Genomic DNA, 18,442 nt, shown 5'->3' with positions numbered 1-18,442 from the left:
ATTGATGCATCCCAGGAGGTATCAATTTTCGACAGAATATGCATTCTTTCGCATCATGGGATGCAAATTATATTATTGATATGAAAATGCGATATTAGCCCTTTGTTTACTAGAAGACTCCGTTTTAGAGGACGGCATGGCACCCTACCCCATATTATAAGGCCCCAAGTTTAGGCGAAGAGCAATACGGAGAAGTTGTACCGGATACGGTTTCAACACTTTGCGCGATTAGTATAGGTTATTAACAAATGTTGTGGATGGTAAAATTTATATTTGGTGTAGCTTTATTTTCGGAAAATGGAGGCATTACTACGCTTACTTTTATGCTTCAACAATATCAACATGTATGTTCTGCAGACAAACGAACTGAAAGTAATTGAAACTCAAAGTGTGATACTCGGAATTGAAAGTGAATTACAAATACCACTTCCAAAAAGCAGAAAATATATTTCATGTCTTTTGTCCATAAAGCTTCAAAGGTGATCTGCTAAAACAGTTGTAACGTTCAAAAAAGCCGGATTTTCCAGATTAGCAGGACACGCCATGGGCTGCTAGATTGCGATATGATAGGCAATTGCTAGATTGCGAAAGGGTAGTTTCAAACGTTATGGTGGGCCATATTAACCGTGATGAAATATTTGATATGAGCAACAATGCGGTGTGAGCGGAACCAAGCATTCCGGTACCCAAATTATATTCACTGATACTTTCATGAAAACATATTTGTCACTCCATAACCACTGTGCGCGAAGCGCAACAAAATTTCTGGACTTTATATGAATTTTATGAATATTAAATGTTGGTACTCCGCGAAAACAGCCCCGAAATTCCTCAGGCTATCTTTCGTATTGGGGAATTAAACTACTTCTACTTGACAAACTGAAAATAGCGAAAAGTAAGTAAGTAAATCACAAAATATTACGAAGTAGAAGTAGAGGAAAACTACTTGAGTACTCCCAAAAAGTAGAATTACTTTGTTACTGACCATCTCTGGTAAAACCAATTAAACTGCATGCTCGCATGTGACATTGCGCGACAATTCAAGAATACGAGTGTATCAAGCAGACAAGAATGAATACACAAAATTTATGATTAGAAATTGAAAAGCCTATGCGGACTATAATAGCTATCTGGGCTGCTTCGATGCATTTCCCTATTTACGTTCGCAAATCGTTACTGGAGTAAACGATCGTGCGCTTGAATGAATTTCAATTCATAGGCAAAAACGATAACACACTATTCAATTTGGCGCTACGATTAAAAAACTATCAACGAAGAACGTGCATTTTCACGTCCAATTCAGAAAGGAGAGCGTATAGTGGTGACGATAAGCGGCCCCGGTTCGATTCCCGTCGGAGGTTTATCTGGGCGCCTCTTCCCCGCCGTAAAAAAGACCCGACGAAAGAACGCACTCACGAGGAATGGAAATAACTAGAAAGGGCAACGGCTTCAAAAAGATCAACATTGTAAAGAACTGACATCGGGCGTTCTAGGCCGAGGTGGATGTCTGTCTAAAAAGATGGCAACTGCGTGTCGTTCGATATCCTCCTATCTGTTCATTACATCGCATTGTGTCTTATCGCATTGTACATTGTGTGTGACTTGTTCAGATGAAAAATATAACTCAACGGTTATTATTTTATTAGAGACAATGTTTCTCGGCGTGCGGCATGCGCGCCTCTAAACCAGCATGTGCACTGTGCAGGAATGTCATGGTTATATTATATCCTATGGCGTCGCTTATATATTCGTCTCAATACTAATTAGGTATATTGCTCATCTCACATAAGCATCAATCCCGTTTTGTGACATGCACGGTTTTCATTATTTGTCGAACCACACAATTAATTGGCCATCGTTGTTGTGCTGATTACGAATTTTAGGGTATATCTATAATTTGGGTTACCATATTTTGGAAATCTGATTAGAGGACATTTCAGAATGTTCAGACTTGGAAATCCCATCAACCTTCTCGCTCAGTGCTCAAAATACAGTTTTTCTATCACATTATCAGGTGGTTGACTGAAAAAAAATCAACTTTCCAGCTCAGCTCCCGAAATACCCGACAAAGCGTTACTTCGGTGTTGATTTACGGTAGGCCTATATCAGTCGAATTTGGCCGTAAATGTGACCAAAATTATCAAAAAAGAGGACGAAATCTCAATGAGGACGAAATAGCGTCCTCCGAGGACATTTTCAAAAAAGTAAAAAAGACGACAAATCCTCAGTGGTTCTCAACCTTTTTTGCTTCGCGGACCCCTTTTGACTGTGACGGACCCTCGCGGACCCCCTCAAGTTTTAGTTCAATTTTAGCTCCAATATGGTGCAACCTTCATCTGCCTTGTACAAATATGACCTGTAGGCTTGTGATAAACAGCAAAATTATGATTTTTCTTGAAAATATCATCATACTATTTATGTAGAAATTAGTAGACCTTTATTATTCCAAAGCTAATTTTGCTGCTGTATTTCTTAAAGTACGTGGTCGTGTCTTGAAAATCCGCGTCTCGGTTTTGATATGAACGAAGAGTGCGGAAAACCATTTCCGCAAAGATAGATGGATGCTAATGCAATATTAACGCATAACGCTTCCGACGATACTTTTGGTGTGATCGCAACATTTAGGGCACAAACATGAAGAAACATATATTTTATGAACATATCACGTCCAGCATCTAGCGCAGGGACAGGCAACATACGGACCGCGGGCCGGATTCGGCCCGCGACGGCATTTTGATCGGTGCGCAGAGAGTTTCTACCGTCAAAGTGAAACCCTAATCTAAAAGTATAAACAAATTTTATGCGCCAAAGAATGGATCCAAGTTTTCCAAGCTGAGAAAGACTGTCATGAAACGACTTGTTCTGTTCGGGTTTACATATATATTTAGGAGAAAACATTTTCGACCATGAACAATTGAACATTAACAAGACAAGGCTGCATGCCAATATTACTGGTTGTATGACTTTCAGGGTCGGAGCGTAATGCTTGATAGCAACGAAACACTCCTTGTTCATAAAAAAATCAACCTTGTCGATAGGGCATCCGTAATAAGAATGCGCCAAATGTGATAGCTGAGCTTTAAGAGCAGGTATATCAATAATGTCATTGTCCGATTTACGACGAGTGTCAGCCGAAAATCTTCGGGTTCATTTCAATATGAATATACTATTCAATTGTATATTGAAGTTCTGTACCTCCAAGAAGCTGTTCAATTATGTATATCACAGGATAAAATGGATTTCCTGGAGTGGTTTCAATCCCTGCATGGGGACAAATTAGGGAAATGCTTCGGAAATTTCTATTTCAAACGACTGTTTACTAATTTGATGAGATTGACAACTTCAAATAGAGAAGGTTTCGCAGACATGACGAAGTCACCCTGATTGACGTTACTACCTCCATATTTTTATTTTTCCCTCAAACCCCAACAAAACGTCTTTAAACAGCAATATGTTCGTATCAGGCGGTTATTGGAAATGTGACAATGAAAACGAATCTCCACACTACGATAGTTCATGTCAGACGATTATTATGATGATATGAGTCATGAGGTTTTACCAGTTGTTGTGCGAAACTGCCACATGCTTTCTCAAAATAATAAATAAAATAAGAATTAGGTTTTCAACTATTTAAAAAATTTAGAGGTCTCGGGGACCCCCTGAAATTGCTTCGCGGACCCCCGGTTGAGAACCGCTGCTCTAAAAAGAGGACCTATGGTAACCCTACCTATAATATAGTAATTACGGAGTAAGTGCGGCAAATCCAGCCTACCCAAGTTTGGCACTTGCTGTGTATGAACAAATAAACCATGGTTACTGGTTAGTTTAAAAAAAGGTGGTGCCAATGAGGCAACAATTCTCAAATTTTTGAACAATTATCGTAAAATTATGAGAATTCAGCCATCAGTAAAAGCATAGCATCTTATGCAATACATCGGAGCCGGAGCTACTGTTCATTGAACCGGCTCCGGATCCTCTTGAATTTTATGTAGGGCTCCGGCTCCGATGAAAATGCACGGCTCCGGTTCCAAAGCCTTGGTGGAAGGAAACCTTAAGTGGTCGTAGATGACCCTTGAGTATGGTTTGTATGACACAGTCTTAACCAATCCAGACCCCTGCGGGCTCCCCTGGTTTCCACAGGGCTCGACATGTTTCATAAGATCGTAGGTGGCCCAATAGGCACGCGCCCGCGCACACACTCCGGTACCCTCCAATGTCTGCAGAGCCGACAACATGACGCCTTAAAATGCATCTTCCAGGCTGGGAGCCGTTTGTTTCTCATCTCAGATGTTACTTTAAACCTCAACATTCTGTGGCCACCAGAGACTAATCCACCATCAGATGAGGCTGGAGGGCCATTGCTGACATGGTATATTTGCTACTGAGGCCATAGTCAAAGCATGACTTGTTGCCAGATATCCCCCAACAAAAAAATTCGCATTACCGCGCCACGACGCGCCATGCAAGACATATGAAGTTATAGGCCGTGTAACATGCGACTCCGAGAACCAGAACGCGTCGCGCCAGAACGATCAGCAGCGAGAAGACCTTGGTCGAAAAGGAATACCCTTGTGCTGACAGAAAACTTCGATATACATGTTTAATTGTCCATAGGCGCCTAAATGGCTGGCGCCGAATGTTCCTGTCTCGACGATCTGAAACCCACAAGACAAATGCCCTCCCGCAGGGAAAAATTATTAGCCAGTAAAGATACCAATTTGAAATCGTGTGCGTCTTTTAGTTTACTAGTTTGGACGTTTTCAATATCTTTTGACATAGGAGATATAGGAGGTCACGAAATAGCGTCATGTATCGAAGCCATTATACCATAGGGTCCGCGCGACGATGTTTAATTATTTTTAAGGGTCATACCTTTTCCAACGCACCTCACTCAGCTCTAGTAACGGTAGATCTGATTACGGGAACGCAGAGAGGATAAAAAATTGATAGCAATAAATATGCAATTCCCGATCATATTGACCGATATTCAATCATGAATTATATACATTTTTCGCGCTTCGCGCGTTTAAGCGATGTAAGCTTTCTCACTGAACAGCACACCCAATGTATAGGTGATAAGTAGAGGCAATAAGCGGATAGCCTGAAGGCGGTCTGGGGGAAAGCCGCCCGGAAGTTTATCAGCCATGGGAGGCCCAAGACCAACGTTGTTTGGGGGAGGGGTGGCTGACGGAGTGATGTTACGGTCCTGTCTTCCAGAACATGTTCGGGTCAAGTAGAATCCCGAGGTATTTGGCATTTTCCGTGTCGGAATTTGACTGACCAGCGATGCTAACGGTGAGGTTTGTTTTGGAATTTATCACGAATAATTGGGATTTCGCGGCGTTGATACGAAGGTTATTATGGGCCGTCCACTCATGCACTTTGGGCATTTGACCAACGTGGACCCCAGGTAGCCCGCGAGGACCAGATGAGTCGCCCGCGGGCCTGTTCTAAAATTCGATGGAGTAACAGCTCTTACCAGTGAGCTTTTAGATAATGAGATCTATTTATTTAGCTGTTCTTGTGTAGATCACACCAACATGAAACTTAGTTACTCCCATCCCTTACCCGCATCAAAATTTTACTGTTTTTCGGTTGTAACTCGTTTTGTGTCCACAATAGAGAAAACTTTTTTCTTAAGACAGAGAGAAGGATGATGTTTTGGCAGCTTTTGAGCTATATATCATGACTAGGGCACGTTTTTGTTGCAGTGAAATCCGTGGAAAGTTGCATTTATTTTTGACAAAAGTTGCATTTATTTTTTGACAAAAGTTGCACTAAAACACCACCATTTTGCTCGGATAACTAAAAAAAAGAAGGCCAACTTCCCAGTTTGACTAAAAAAAGGTCAACTTTCCGACTCAGCTCCCGAAATACCAGTAAGAGCGTTGCGTCAGTGATGATTTACGCTATTTCAGTCGAATTTGGCCGTGTATTTCACCAAAATCAAAAATACTTTCATGAAAAATCGAAAAAGTTGCAAAATGTTGCAAAAAGTTGCATGAAAAAAATGGACAAAAGTTGCAAAAAGTTGCACTATAAGATTCCTTCAAACAGCTTAAAACAACATTCTACGTATCTTACGAGTATTTAGGAAGCTGCCGGAAGCTGTAAAAAAAAGTTGCAAAAGCTGCAAAAACTTGCCCTAATCATGACTCTAGTGGTTGTCGAGATGGGCAATTTTACCCGGGGAGTAGCCGGCTGTAAAATGGGGGCAGGCGCCGAAAGTCAATTTTTATTGAAGTTTTAGGTCATTTGTCGGGATTTAAGAACCCCCTTTTTAGATTTAAAAAAATTAGTTTCACTCCACCCTAATGCACACTGAATGAAAACTAAAAGGAAATATAAAACGACATGTGACAAAAAATGTAGGCCTAATGTTTCGGAAGGCGAGATCAGTATGCCAGGTAAAAATTACTACGACTTGTTCGTGTGGGTTCTCCGCCGAGAAATTTAGCTTCTCGTCGAACACATTGGAGTACCGCTGCTGTCAATAAATTACCTACCTACAGTAACTCTTGGATGATATCCTCTAGTCCAGTGGTTCCCAACCGGGGAAATTCCCCCCTTAGGGGGAATTTTGCGATTTTTATGGGGGAATTTCGCTTTCGGGTTGTGTCGGATGATACACTAGGTTCGCAGAGTTTTTAGATTTTCATGATAGAACTGTTAAGTATGAAACTAGTTCTTTACAATTGTATGTTTTGGAGGATTTTTAGCTAGATGTAAAGCCACTCCGTAGAAATTCCCTGATGAAGTGAGGCTCGCGAGACGATTTCACTGGGTCCGCGATTCAACTGAAGGCCATCGCAAGTGAGCTTGGGGATTTATTTTTCTTCCACAGCTACCCGATTGGTAAAAATCAGGCCAACTTTAGTGAAATAATGCCACAATAGAAAGTGGCGTCCAAATTTCTTTCAATTTAGTTATTTTCCAAATAACTGTCCACCTAGTGTTAAATAATTGATACAGAAGTAGACCGCGGTACATCATTTGGACATATCTGAATATGCTTTGGCGTGGCCATATATTGCTCAGTCAACAAATGGTTGTGCGTTAAAAAGCACCTTTTATAGTCACTGGGCAACTTTTTCGCAGGGGGGAATTTTAGCTCAAATATCGGCAAAGGGGTCCAAGAGACGAAAAAGGGTGGGAACCACTGCTCTAGTCAGTGATAGTCGATGTTGAAACCAATTGATCACATTGATTGAGTTAATTTCATGACTTCTTTTGCTCAATATCTTACTGATATCAATGCTTTGATAGCCGCGCCACTTGCTAGATGTACTGTACCACTAAACAACCTGTTCTCAATGCCCTTGGTCTTGGTCCTCTCCAAACCAACAACAGTCAATCTGGCCGACGACCAGCCGCTTGCATGCTATGAAGGGTTACATACCAATACCGACAATGCTATTACCGAGATGGACACGACCGATGCTATTACCGAGATGGATAATACCAAGAATTGACATTACCGAGAACAGACATTACTGAGAACGGACATTACCAAGAATGGACATTACCGAGAATGCTTACCGAGAATGGACATTACCGAGAACGGACATTACCGAGCATGGACAATAATACCTAGAATGAACATTTCCGAAAACGGACAATCCCGAGAATGCTATTACCGATAATGTATATTACCATATCATCGTAACATATTTGATGGGCCTGACACTTAATGGCTATGGTACCGAACACAGTCGACTTGGTCGATTGTACATTCTCAGCAATGTCCATTCTCGGTGTTGTCCGTTCTCGGTAATGTCCATTTTCGGTATTGTCCATTCTCAGTAATGTCCGTTCTGGGTATTGTCCTTCTCGGTATACTAGCATTCTCGGTATTGACCGGTTGAAGCGAGCGGATATCGGCAGCTGGATCGCGGTACTCAACCGTTAATCACGTGTTGCGCATCTAACCGTGTTAGTTATTCGGACTCTAGGCCGAGGAGTGTGTTGCCATAGCAATCATAGTAATTTCATTTACTTTCATGGCCCAAGTTTAAGGATCCCTGCTTTACATACTTGTTTTACGATTGAAACGCGCTCGTTTAATTCATGTTGATGTTAATTTTTAAATTCACTTAAATACCTACTTTCTCAAAACAACTTATTTTGGAGTTTGTAGCATCTGGCCCCCCATCTAGATTTAATTACACTAAGTGACTAAGTAATTGCAACTTGCATCATCGTCACAACAGTATTGGTGTGGAGTGAAAACCAAATATAGTCCTTTGTTGGCTAGTGACGGCGTGTCGATATGAAGTGGAGTGCGCTTTTGTAGTTGATATATCATAAGAGAAAAATCCATCGTAAATGTTGTCCAAGTATTATGAAAACACGGTGAAATTGAGTCGGACTTACCTGCTTCACTCAGCTGTGATGAACCACGTCTGGTTTTACATCCATGTGCAGTTTTCCAGTAATCCATATCAACACAGAGATTTTCATTTCAGTGTTGCGTAAATTTAATGCTGTTAAGTGCGTGTAAAATTGTGTATATATTTCCCTTCTGATTAGTTACTATAATATGCAAAGATCGCATGCAACACTCGCAATATTGAAAACTCAACGAAGTGTTTGTATACACAATTCGTAGGCGTGGGCAGCGGAATGAACGCGCAATGGATTTAGTATACTATAGTATTCTTATATATTATACTATAATAAATTATTATACATCACAATGTATGTCTGCAGAATCTCTTGCCTATGGCAGTGTTTCTCAACCATTTGGACTGCTTAGGGAAGTCGCGAGAAAATGAGGTGAAGAAGTTTGCCTTCTACGTATAACCAAAAATAACAACATACAAATTGCGAGCAGCATTTGGGAAGTTGATTACTGTAGTGATGGTGCGAACTCTTGCAAGGTTATGACGTTTAATGTCACGTGACACCACAATGCTGATTTCAAACACTACTCTGTATTGTTGTAGATGACTAATTACTTTTCATTCAAAGAGGCATGGGCATGAAATCGCCATTATGCCGTTCGAAACTATGATGCTCTCAAAATATGAGTTCAGTCAAAGTCGGATAGCGACCCTTGACCATTAGGGCTCTTCAAAAATGACTTTTTTTCTCAAATCGTATTGGCTACTTAATAAAATTGTTAGGTTACCTAATTTAAGCCTACACACAAAATTTGGTTCAATTCCAGCCAGTAACCGCTTTGCTACAGGAGAAGAAAGTTTCTATTTATTATATAAAAATTAATAATAAAAAATTTGAAATTTTTCTGTTCACCCCATGAAACTGTTAGGCTGTCTATAGAAACTATGCTCACCAAATTTGGTTCAATTCCAACCAGTGGAAGCGGAGTTATTGCCGTCGAAAAATTTGGATTCGAATAAAATAGTATTTACGGTGAGCGATTCTTTGATTATTTATTATAGTTCTGCTCACCGTAAATACTATTTTATTCAAATCCAAATTTTTCGACGGCAATCGTAGCCAGTACGATTTGAGAAAAAATGTAATTTTAGAGCCCTATTGACCATTGACCAAATGACCATTGACGAAGTTGCCAAGGCTCGTATGCGAACACGAACTTTTGAATTATCGTGAACTGAACGAACGTTCTAAGCATCTAACGAACGAACGTTCTAAGCATGTGTAGTGTGTACAAAGCAAAGCGTAACTCTTTGAGCTAACGATAACAAAGTTACGCCATTCACATTTTCAAACCAGTCAAGAGTCGATCACCATGTAGTAATATTTCACATAGATATCGACCTAAGTGTTCGAGGTTAATCTAGGCTCCTCCTCGCCATGTGGTCTGCTTAAGAGATGTCTTACAAAGACCCAGCAGCGGACCCGTGTATTTAAAAAGCTTAGAACGAAAGAGGGCCGTGTTAAACCGCGGCAGATCAGGAATATTAATATTGAATATCGGTCTCGTGTAGTAAATGACCATGACCAATGACTATATTGGTTGAAACACCCAGAATACCGAAACTACACGAAACTACAACAACAATGAATGTTCCGGTACAACTATGACCTGGGATATAATATATATGTATATCGCTCAAACAGGCCAGTGCTAAATTAGTCTCTTGCTTTGACGAAACAAACGCTATAATGTGAAGTCTAAAAACAGGCAGTGTGCTTATTACAACACTATAAGAAGTCCCAATCATATCCAAGCTAAACCATACGCAGACAATGGGAGATATGGAGAGCAGATACAATCGTTATGGTGATAAATCATACTTGACAGACATAATATAATATGATTATTGCTTTTGATCGTAAACGTAAGAAGCCTAGACGTACATTATTTTCCACTTCATTTGTTGTTGTGTATGCGCACTGCGCAGTTTGCTGTTGGCATCGAGGAATCATTAGTTGATGGACGATGGTATATGCCAAAGCGCTAAATGCAGTCGGCTAGAAACTCCGAATATTGCGCTGTGAAAATTGAGTTGGATCATAGTGACATAGTTTGATCCAAAGTCTAGCATGAAATGCGTGCGGTAGGTCTACCGAGCGTCTGCCAGTAAGAAGATTTGCTGAGCCTGCTGGTTAGACGTTTAGCGACGATGTGTGACTTGAAAATACGCGGTTCTAATGCTGTCGCCGAATGCAGGTCATTTCATTGGTAAGTCTGATCGCAGCTCACATTTCTAGCAATGCGAAACGTCGTGGAACAATTGGCAGTAGTGTGTCAATATAATGTCACACGCCAGCAGTGACTCGTGCGGTGTTACAACACATACGCTCGAAATATATCTCAGCGATCGTTCATGAATTGGATTTGTACTCAAGATGATCGGCGATGCTAGATGAGGCTACTTCAGAATAAGCTAATAACGATGACTCACCGCTCGACTTTTGTTGAACTTGTTCCTTCTCTTGGTGCTGGATAGGAAATGGTGGAACCAGAACGGAAATAATGTTTCCGTCATATGTAAACATGTCTTACAATTGAACGTTTTCATATGAGATTTTGCGTCTTCGCAATAAGTGCGGAAGGAACGCTAATACGGTATTACGCGAGTTATACCAACGTTCGACCAGTGTAATGAGTATCGTTGATTTTTGATTGGATGGATACTACAGCAAAGAATTGAAACTGCCAATAAGTTGTTGTTCAAGCCATGGGTCCTAGTATTGAAGAAAGGGTATGCATAATTAAATATACATTTATGCGCTTGCAATGTACAACAGGGACACTGGGACAGGTATGTTGAAAATGTGAGGAGATTAGAATTAGTCAGCGGATGTAAAGGCATAGAATAGAGCCATACTAACTTAATTGGGGGCCGTCAGCATACCTATTACCTACAAAACATGAGCACGCGACTTAGTCGGACTCAGACTCAATACCGATGGATGCAGAATACGACTGTATGTAGTGTAGGTGTCTCGCACATTGCGTTTTTATCCATTCAAAGGTTCTGACAGGATGCCTATTGCACTATTCTGAAACAACGACAAGGCAGTATATTGTCGGCCGTGAGCGTTAATTTGAAATTTGCGCTTCTGTTGTTTCGCTGTATTCATTATTTTCAGTATCAACTGGTCCTAATGGCGATCAAAGTAGGCTATGTAACGTGCGCAAGGGCGCATCCACATTTCTTCGAATCGCATTGTGATAATCATATATTACTGTTGTGAATATTTTATTGGTCACATATACTTTTACCGAGGAAACGCCGAACTTTGAATCAGGATCGCAATCTGGTAACGTTTTCTCGTTCATGTTTTGCTGCCTAATTCATGGGGGAAATATTTGACTGCTCGCTCCGAAATTCACTCCGCCATAAAAACTAATGTTATTTACTCAACCTAGCCTTTTATCTTTTATGGCGAATAAATAAACCGACCCGCCGTAAATCACAACAGCTTATAGTTTGGCGACCGCCAGTTTCCAGGAAAATAGTTTATACGAACGCATGTCAAAGTTTTAGTTTGTGACTCTTGGATTACACTTGCGTCAACGCAGTTGTAAATATGCATCGCAATATGTGTATTATAGGAACAGTCTTTTTCGTGACGACGCCTGTGAGTGTTGGTTGATAACGATCATTCGAACGTCAGTACATCTGGTGCTGATGGCAGATACAGAGTATGTTATTGATGGTTGACATTTGTATCTAACTGTATGCATTTTATCTTTGGTGTTTTGAGGGTGTACTGTACCTGCGTCGATAGTTGAATAGTGTTAGGTATGGACAAAGACGATTGACCGTTGAATCTGCGGACTCGAGGTAGGCTATGCCATCGCTACGCGATGAATATAATATTCAACAGCGAGTATAGTGATGGGCGAGCACCGAGCAGCATCGACGCCACTTATGCGACAAAGCCGCCCTTGTAATTCATCTTTATCGGCCGAACGTAATTGATTGCTTAGCAAGAGATCGAAATATGCAACATTCTTCAAGTTCCTATATAAGGATCTGTGTATAACCGCTTACTAACATCATTAGAGTCCCACAAAACAGATTGATGAAATATATACTGAAATTGAAACATCAGTACAATTCTATACATACCAGATTGTAGATACGTATCTGATCTTTCGGTAAGACAACCTGGCTATTTTGTATACACAGATCAACACGATAAGACCATACATAGGCATATTAAAACTATGTTGTAAGACGAATGCAAGGATCTACTATCTACCATGCCAGTAGAACCATCCACTCCGGACCATGATTCATCTGTACATCCCAAGCAACACGTGTATTACGTAATTGGAGGTATATTCCTCGCTTTCTCTGCGTACTTATTTATTTCTACACTTTACTGTCTTTTGAAACCATACACCGAAAAGGTGGTTTGCGGATACAAGTTAAAGAACTTGAATAAATCAAGAAAAAACATTGATGACTCCAACAGCGTGTCCTGCGAGGAACCGCAGTCGGCAAATAGCGGTGCCCGAATGCAACAGAAACGGATTCGGAAACGGGCGAATCTCACAATGATGTCGCTCACTTTAACCATGAGTCTGATAGTGCTTATCCGGGTGACGGTGGACTTCTGGGCGTATATGGATAAAAACAGCTTCTCAATACGCGCACAATGCGTGCGGCACACAGTGAGTGGTTTGATGTATCTGGCATCCGCTCTGTGCCTTTACGTGTTCTTGTGGATAAGACAAAGAGCGTTCTATGCACATCCAGTTTTGAAGCATCTTGCCAGGCCATGGATCGTTAAATTCAGCTGGTCAGTTTTGGCAACTATTGTATCGGTAATATTCCTTTCTGCAATCATATTCTTCTTGCCACAAATCGCTCCAATGCGCGGAACACAAGATGTCAAGACGAGCGGCACGGTGAGCGACTTGCTTAACTTTGGATGCATTCGAATAACTTTCATGAACCGTTTCTGATTTTGTCCAACATAATTACAACAGCGATGGCGCTATATAGTCGGCCGCCTATATTAAACCAAGTATTGTCAAGGCATTAGAGTGTTTTGAGCCTTGGAGGTCACTGATCAATTACCAGCAAAATATAATGTATGCCGTATATGAGGGGATTAGCCTTTTGGGGCTCCCTCTCAGAGTTTTCCAATTTATATCTGACGATGACTTCAATTCGTGAAAATATAGCGCGCCAGTAATGGTCATTCGTAATACCCGTGCAGTGATCATAATCCCGTCTTACCTGATTTGCAAATGCTACTCCTATCCGAATCTCGTCGGGGCCTGTAAATAAACTTGATTTCTGTATATCCACGATTATTCCAGTCTTAGTTGATACCTAATTATTAATTCTCTTCCGGTACTGAATGATACGCTACCCAACGATGTATATTTTCTGTCCCATTATGCAGTCTCACGCCATGTGTTTTCGTTTCATTTTCGCATGACATAAGTAGTCTGTATTCCTTCCCATAATCATATTATTAATTTATTGTTCTGGCTCCATGTGCAACATACACTTAAACTATAGCCCTCAGCAATGGCGATCTTTCATCCACCTATAATTCATTCGTAGATTCCCCTTCCACCATATCGGCCTTTGTTGAACTTGAGTTTTGTGATATAAGGCGACATCTTGTAAATTACATCGCATTGATATGTTATTATTAAAGTGTGCAGATGTGTGTTAAGTGTTAGTATGTAAATGTCTAGTCTTTGAAATAGCGTTGTAGGACATGTTGTCGTATGCAACATAGGTATCCAGGCCGGATAAAGAACATGTTTGGATTTTTGTATAAAATAGATCCACATTGAAAGATCGCGTATCAGTAAGATGACCCTGGAGACACCGGGCATTTCGTTTCCTCACCGGTATTTGAATCGTTTTGCGATGATCAGCAGTTACATTCTGATTCCGATGTATGTACGAATCCCTATTCCGTATTGTAAGGAGTCTTCGCCACCATCTGTGAATCCAATGTTGATTCGCTTCGTTACAATGAAAGCGGATAAAGGATTTGTCCATGTCTTGTATACTATATTTATCCGACGTCGTCTTTATTTGCACTAGTCATGGTCGACTCATGTGAACAGTGTTACATTTCCTAAATATCGGATGTGGTCGTGTAATACCGTACTCAGTCAACACATTGGTACAAGTATGACCTGTCGTTGTAGCGCCTCGTATATGCCGTGCTGAAGGAAAGCGCGATAATGTCAGCTCAATTGACGACGGTATCTATACCTAAAGCGGTTCGAAATACAAGTGTTGTTACGCGGGGTATCGAGAAAAAATGGCATTCACCATCTCTAGCGATGCTTTTGTGATCACGACAGGGACATAATACCAGCGACCGGCCACATTGTGTGTAAGAAATCGTATTTTGAGACAACATTCACGGAGATTCGTGCTGTGAAGCATGCACCTGCACCTGGACCTGGAACCACTCGGGCCTCATGTGGAAATTGAAACAATTTTATCTATATTCCAATAACAAAATTCGAAGCGCGGGCATGAGGCAACACAAAGATGCATAATTCCAAGTTGATGATACAAAGAAAATCCCGGTCAAGTGTGAATGAGACTCAATGGATTGTGATTGTGATTGATGCTAACTATAGTAGCCTATAGGCCCAGTACGCAAAAAGTAGGTGTTTAAGCAATAAATTGTGGTACGAATGTGCTGCGTTCACTATTCATTCAAGTCAATCATTGCCAATTTACAAATTACAGATCGTTCGCAATACCACTATTCCGATGAGGATTGATTTCGTCCAAAATGGTATCGTTCCAATTGAATGTGGATTTCAGCGTAAGGTCTTTTTTCTTGCTGCCCACTTCCTGATAACGATGGCATTTCTGTATTTTCAAGTAAGTTAGATGAGATATGATACTATCAATGAAATGACTTTTGCAATTGTTTAAATCTTATAATATCTAGTACGGCATCTTTCGTGACATGCAATAGTTTCTATAATCTCATACTGGTGTTTTGAACGGATGTATGTAAACGAAACATTCATGAACATTGAACATTCTACGTCTCGCAGACTGCTGCATGGTTTTGAAACTATTTCCAACCTAATTGAAGGCTTCTATAATGTTCAGAAATTAATCTCCCGCACTGGATGGAAGATATATTTATGAAAACTTCATGATGCCTGCATGTGTTCTGATGTGCGTGTCCGGTCCGTGGGCCGAGGATTGTTTCATCAATTATTTATTATGGGAATTTCACCAATCAAAGTCATCCCATGCGATATAAAATGGAATTTACTGTCGTCACGAGCTGCTCTCATAAGGTCCTAATTTGATTTCGCATGACGGCTTTTGATGGAAGCCGTCGGGAAAATTTTTATGCGTCAGTCAGAGTAAGATCAATATGACAGACCGGCCGTCGCCTGCATTAGGCAATACTATAATCCGGCAAACGGATTAAGATATGATTTATGAGAACCCCTGCGACAGCTTGAATGTTTGAGGAAATGTCTGTCAGAATCCCAAGAAACTCATCCAAATATCCATGCGAGTCCGAAATATCACGACCAGAATCCGAAAAATCCCGATTGAACATCATTTTCCGAAACATCTAAGCTAAGATAACATTAGGGAATAGTCGTTACAAAGGCCATGATTTGGTTATGGTTAACTGATTTATATGCTTTGGCCTTTGACAGAACAACGGTCGTTTATCTTGCTTGACCGCGTGCATGTTGTTCATATCGGCAATGCTTGCTGTACACTTCTGCTTACGGGAACTCTTGCTTTTAGATATCACTGCAATTTCTCTTCGGTTATCCTATTTTCAAACAGCGTAGGAGTAAGCAAAAATCCACAACTTGCCCCAAAAGGGAAACTATGACGAAGCCACCCGCTGACACAAACTACTCTGTCGTGCACGTTGCATCTAAGAGATGTTCGTCTTCTTCAAAGGCTTCTCACATCATGCGCTTATCGTCATTTCCCGGTATCAAGACTACGAACGACAATCCAAAAAGAGATGATCAAGATGTCCAAGTCGATCAGTGCGATGATGAAATCCTAAAACCAAATTTGAATGACGCAAAGGCGTTATTCAGTTCCGCTCCGAACTTAGCGAAGTCGGATCATGATAGATTGGTAGCCACACAGCTAAATAACGACTGTAATGCAGTATCGCATGTTACCGAACAACCCGGGCGTACAAGTTGCAAAGCAGATGTAAGGTCAGAAGATGGGATGGCTCACCACCAAAATCGTGAGAAAAAATACGGCATTCATAGAATATCTTCGGCGATCACGGGAAGAAGTTTCAAAGATATTAGACTAATCCCCAAATCCCTTAGCAACGCCACCGAACGGAGTAGAAAATCTTTGCAAAGAAGACTGAAGCTGCGGAAATACGTCATGAGATGCCTTTGCGTCTCCGCCATATGTTCTATATCAGACTTAGCTACATTCTTCTTTGTATATTTTTCGCAAATTCATGAAAATTTGGCGGCCGAATACGAGGGCTCATCAGCAGTGACTGAGTCTCTACTAACCTCATTTGCTTATAACACAAATATGATACTTAATCTGTTATGTATGATAGCCTGTTACAAGGACTGGCGATGTAAACTTTTCCCCTGGTACTATGTTATCAAGAAAGCCACGTGTAATTCTAATTCAAGAACTTTCTCATAGCAATAAATTAACATTTTCTTGACGCATCATCAGTCATCCCCTAATATCAAAAGTATTTCGTCATTCTATTTTAAATAATATATTAACAATTATATAATCATCCGCTGACCGTATAATTATGCTATATATTCTACCATTGGCCCCATGCCGCATCTGCATTATTAATGGCGAATTGGGCAATTACACGTTGGGCTTGGCTCGCCTCAGCGTTACCTCTCCTTCGCCCTATTTATGAGCAACAAAGATGCATATTTCGTAATTTCTAGTCTAAAAATTTTCAAAATTAGTCATTCGTGAAAATTAGACAGATATCAATAAATCAATGAACGCTTTCACTATTTTTTTTACTTTCCATGACGATAGGGGGCACTGCCTCCCAAGACTCTTCCGACCTCACGTCCTGTAGGTAGAAGCATATACGCTAGAGAGGCTAGACCTCGCTAAACTTGACAAACTTAGTGCCATAGAATATATAAACTATATGACAACATGAGCCACGGTTTTTGTTGTGTAATTTGCAGCGACTGCTACTCACTTGCTAAATATTTTGGAAGTATAAGTCAATGTAAGCGATGTTTATTGACTGCAATGCTGCAAGAAGGCTACAGGCAGTGCCTTCAACATCCGAAATTCAGCATATCGTTATTCCCAACCTAACGCCCAGTGCTGGTAAATTTGCTTGTTTAAAATTCCTCATATCACCCATCGTGTATTCAAGCACATGTGACATGCATGCTCAGCTGACTGTAGACGAACGAATTTTATTGATTAAATATAAATTCCTGCTGCATGTAATGATGTTATAATTTCAATCAAAGCCATTATGGAGGTAGTTACGGGCATGTCCAAGCCGCCTTTTCTGCGATCTTGCTGATGAGGGAATTATAACCATATATCGAAAACGTAAAGAGAATTGAAATCCAGTAGTTAAGGGTTAAAATAGACGACGTGGACAGTGGACATTTCTAGTGTGAGTGAAAGGTTCAGAGTGCTCTATGGAATACCATATTCGATATCTTGAAATATTATCTCCCGAGTCACGAGTCATTCCACATTTCTCATATACGTCGCGTCCTACTCAAATCACCTCTCCTGGAGCTATCTTTGCTTATTTATAAATGTCTTTGCGTCGCTTTTTGTTTCGATATAAATTATTACACGTATAGGTAAGATCGCATTTGGTCCACAAATGAAGACAGCGCTTGCAATATTAATGTGCTGCTCATCATTATTTCGTTCAGAAATGCATCATGACAACAGAAAAATTAGAAAGGAATGACTTTGACGTTTTCATGATTTGTATTCAATATTTCCACATTCAACTTTACGTGGCATGACGCCAAATTGGTTTCAAAATCACCCCTCATTCAACTATACGCTACATTTGT

At 40.6% G+C, this 18,442-nt stretch overlaps 1 protein-coding gene across 2 annotated transcripts; it reads left to right on the top strand.

The window, feature by feature from the left end:
- The first annotated feature begins 10,375 nt into the window (after positions 1–10,375).
- LOC145458983 (uncharacterized) lies at positions 10,376–17,849 on the top strand. Of its 2 annotated transcripts, XM_080337499.1 has the most exons (3): positions 10,388–13,297; positions 15,123–15,260; positions 16,161–17,849. In XM_080337499.1, the coding sequence occupies exons 1-3, from the start codon at positions 12,647–12,649 to the stop codon at positions 17,052–17,054; spliced, it is 1,683 nt and encodes a 560-aa protein (XP_080193625.1). In that variant the 5' UTR covers positions 10,388–12,646; the 3' UTR covers positions 17,055–17,849. The 2 variants fall into 2 exon arrangements, with proteins under 2 accessions (XP_080193626.1, XP_080193625.1); XM_080337500.1 differs by lacking the exon at positions 15,123–15,260 and having other exon boundaries at positions 10,376–13,297.
- Positions 17,850–18,442: the final 593 nt, after the last annotated feature.

The sequence above is a fragment of the Botryllus schlosseri genome, chromosome 16 (genome assembly GCF_051294905.1).
Source record: "Botryllus schlosseri isolate E-star chromosome 16, Bs_hap1, whole genome shotgun sequence".
Taxonomy (NCBI): Eukaryota; Metazoa; Chordata; class Ascidiacea; order Stolidobranchia; family Styelidae; genus Botryllus; species Botryllus schlosseri.
Note: the sequence above shows the minus strand (reverse complement) of the source record. Positions and strands in the feature narration are given on the sequence as shown.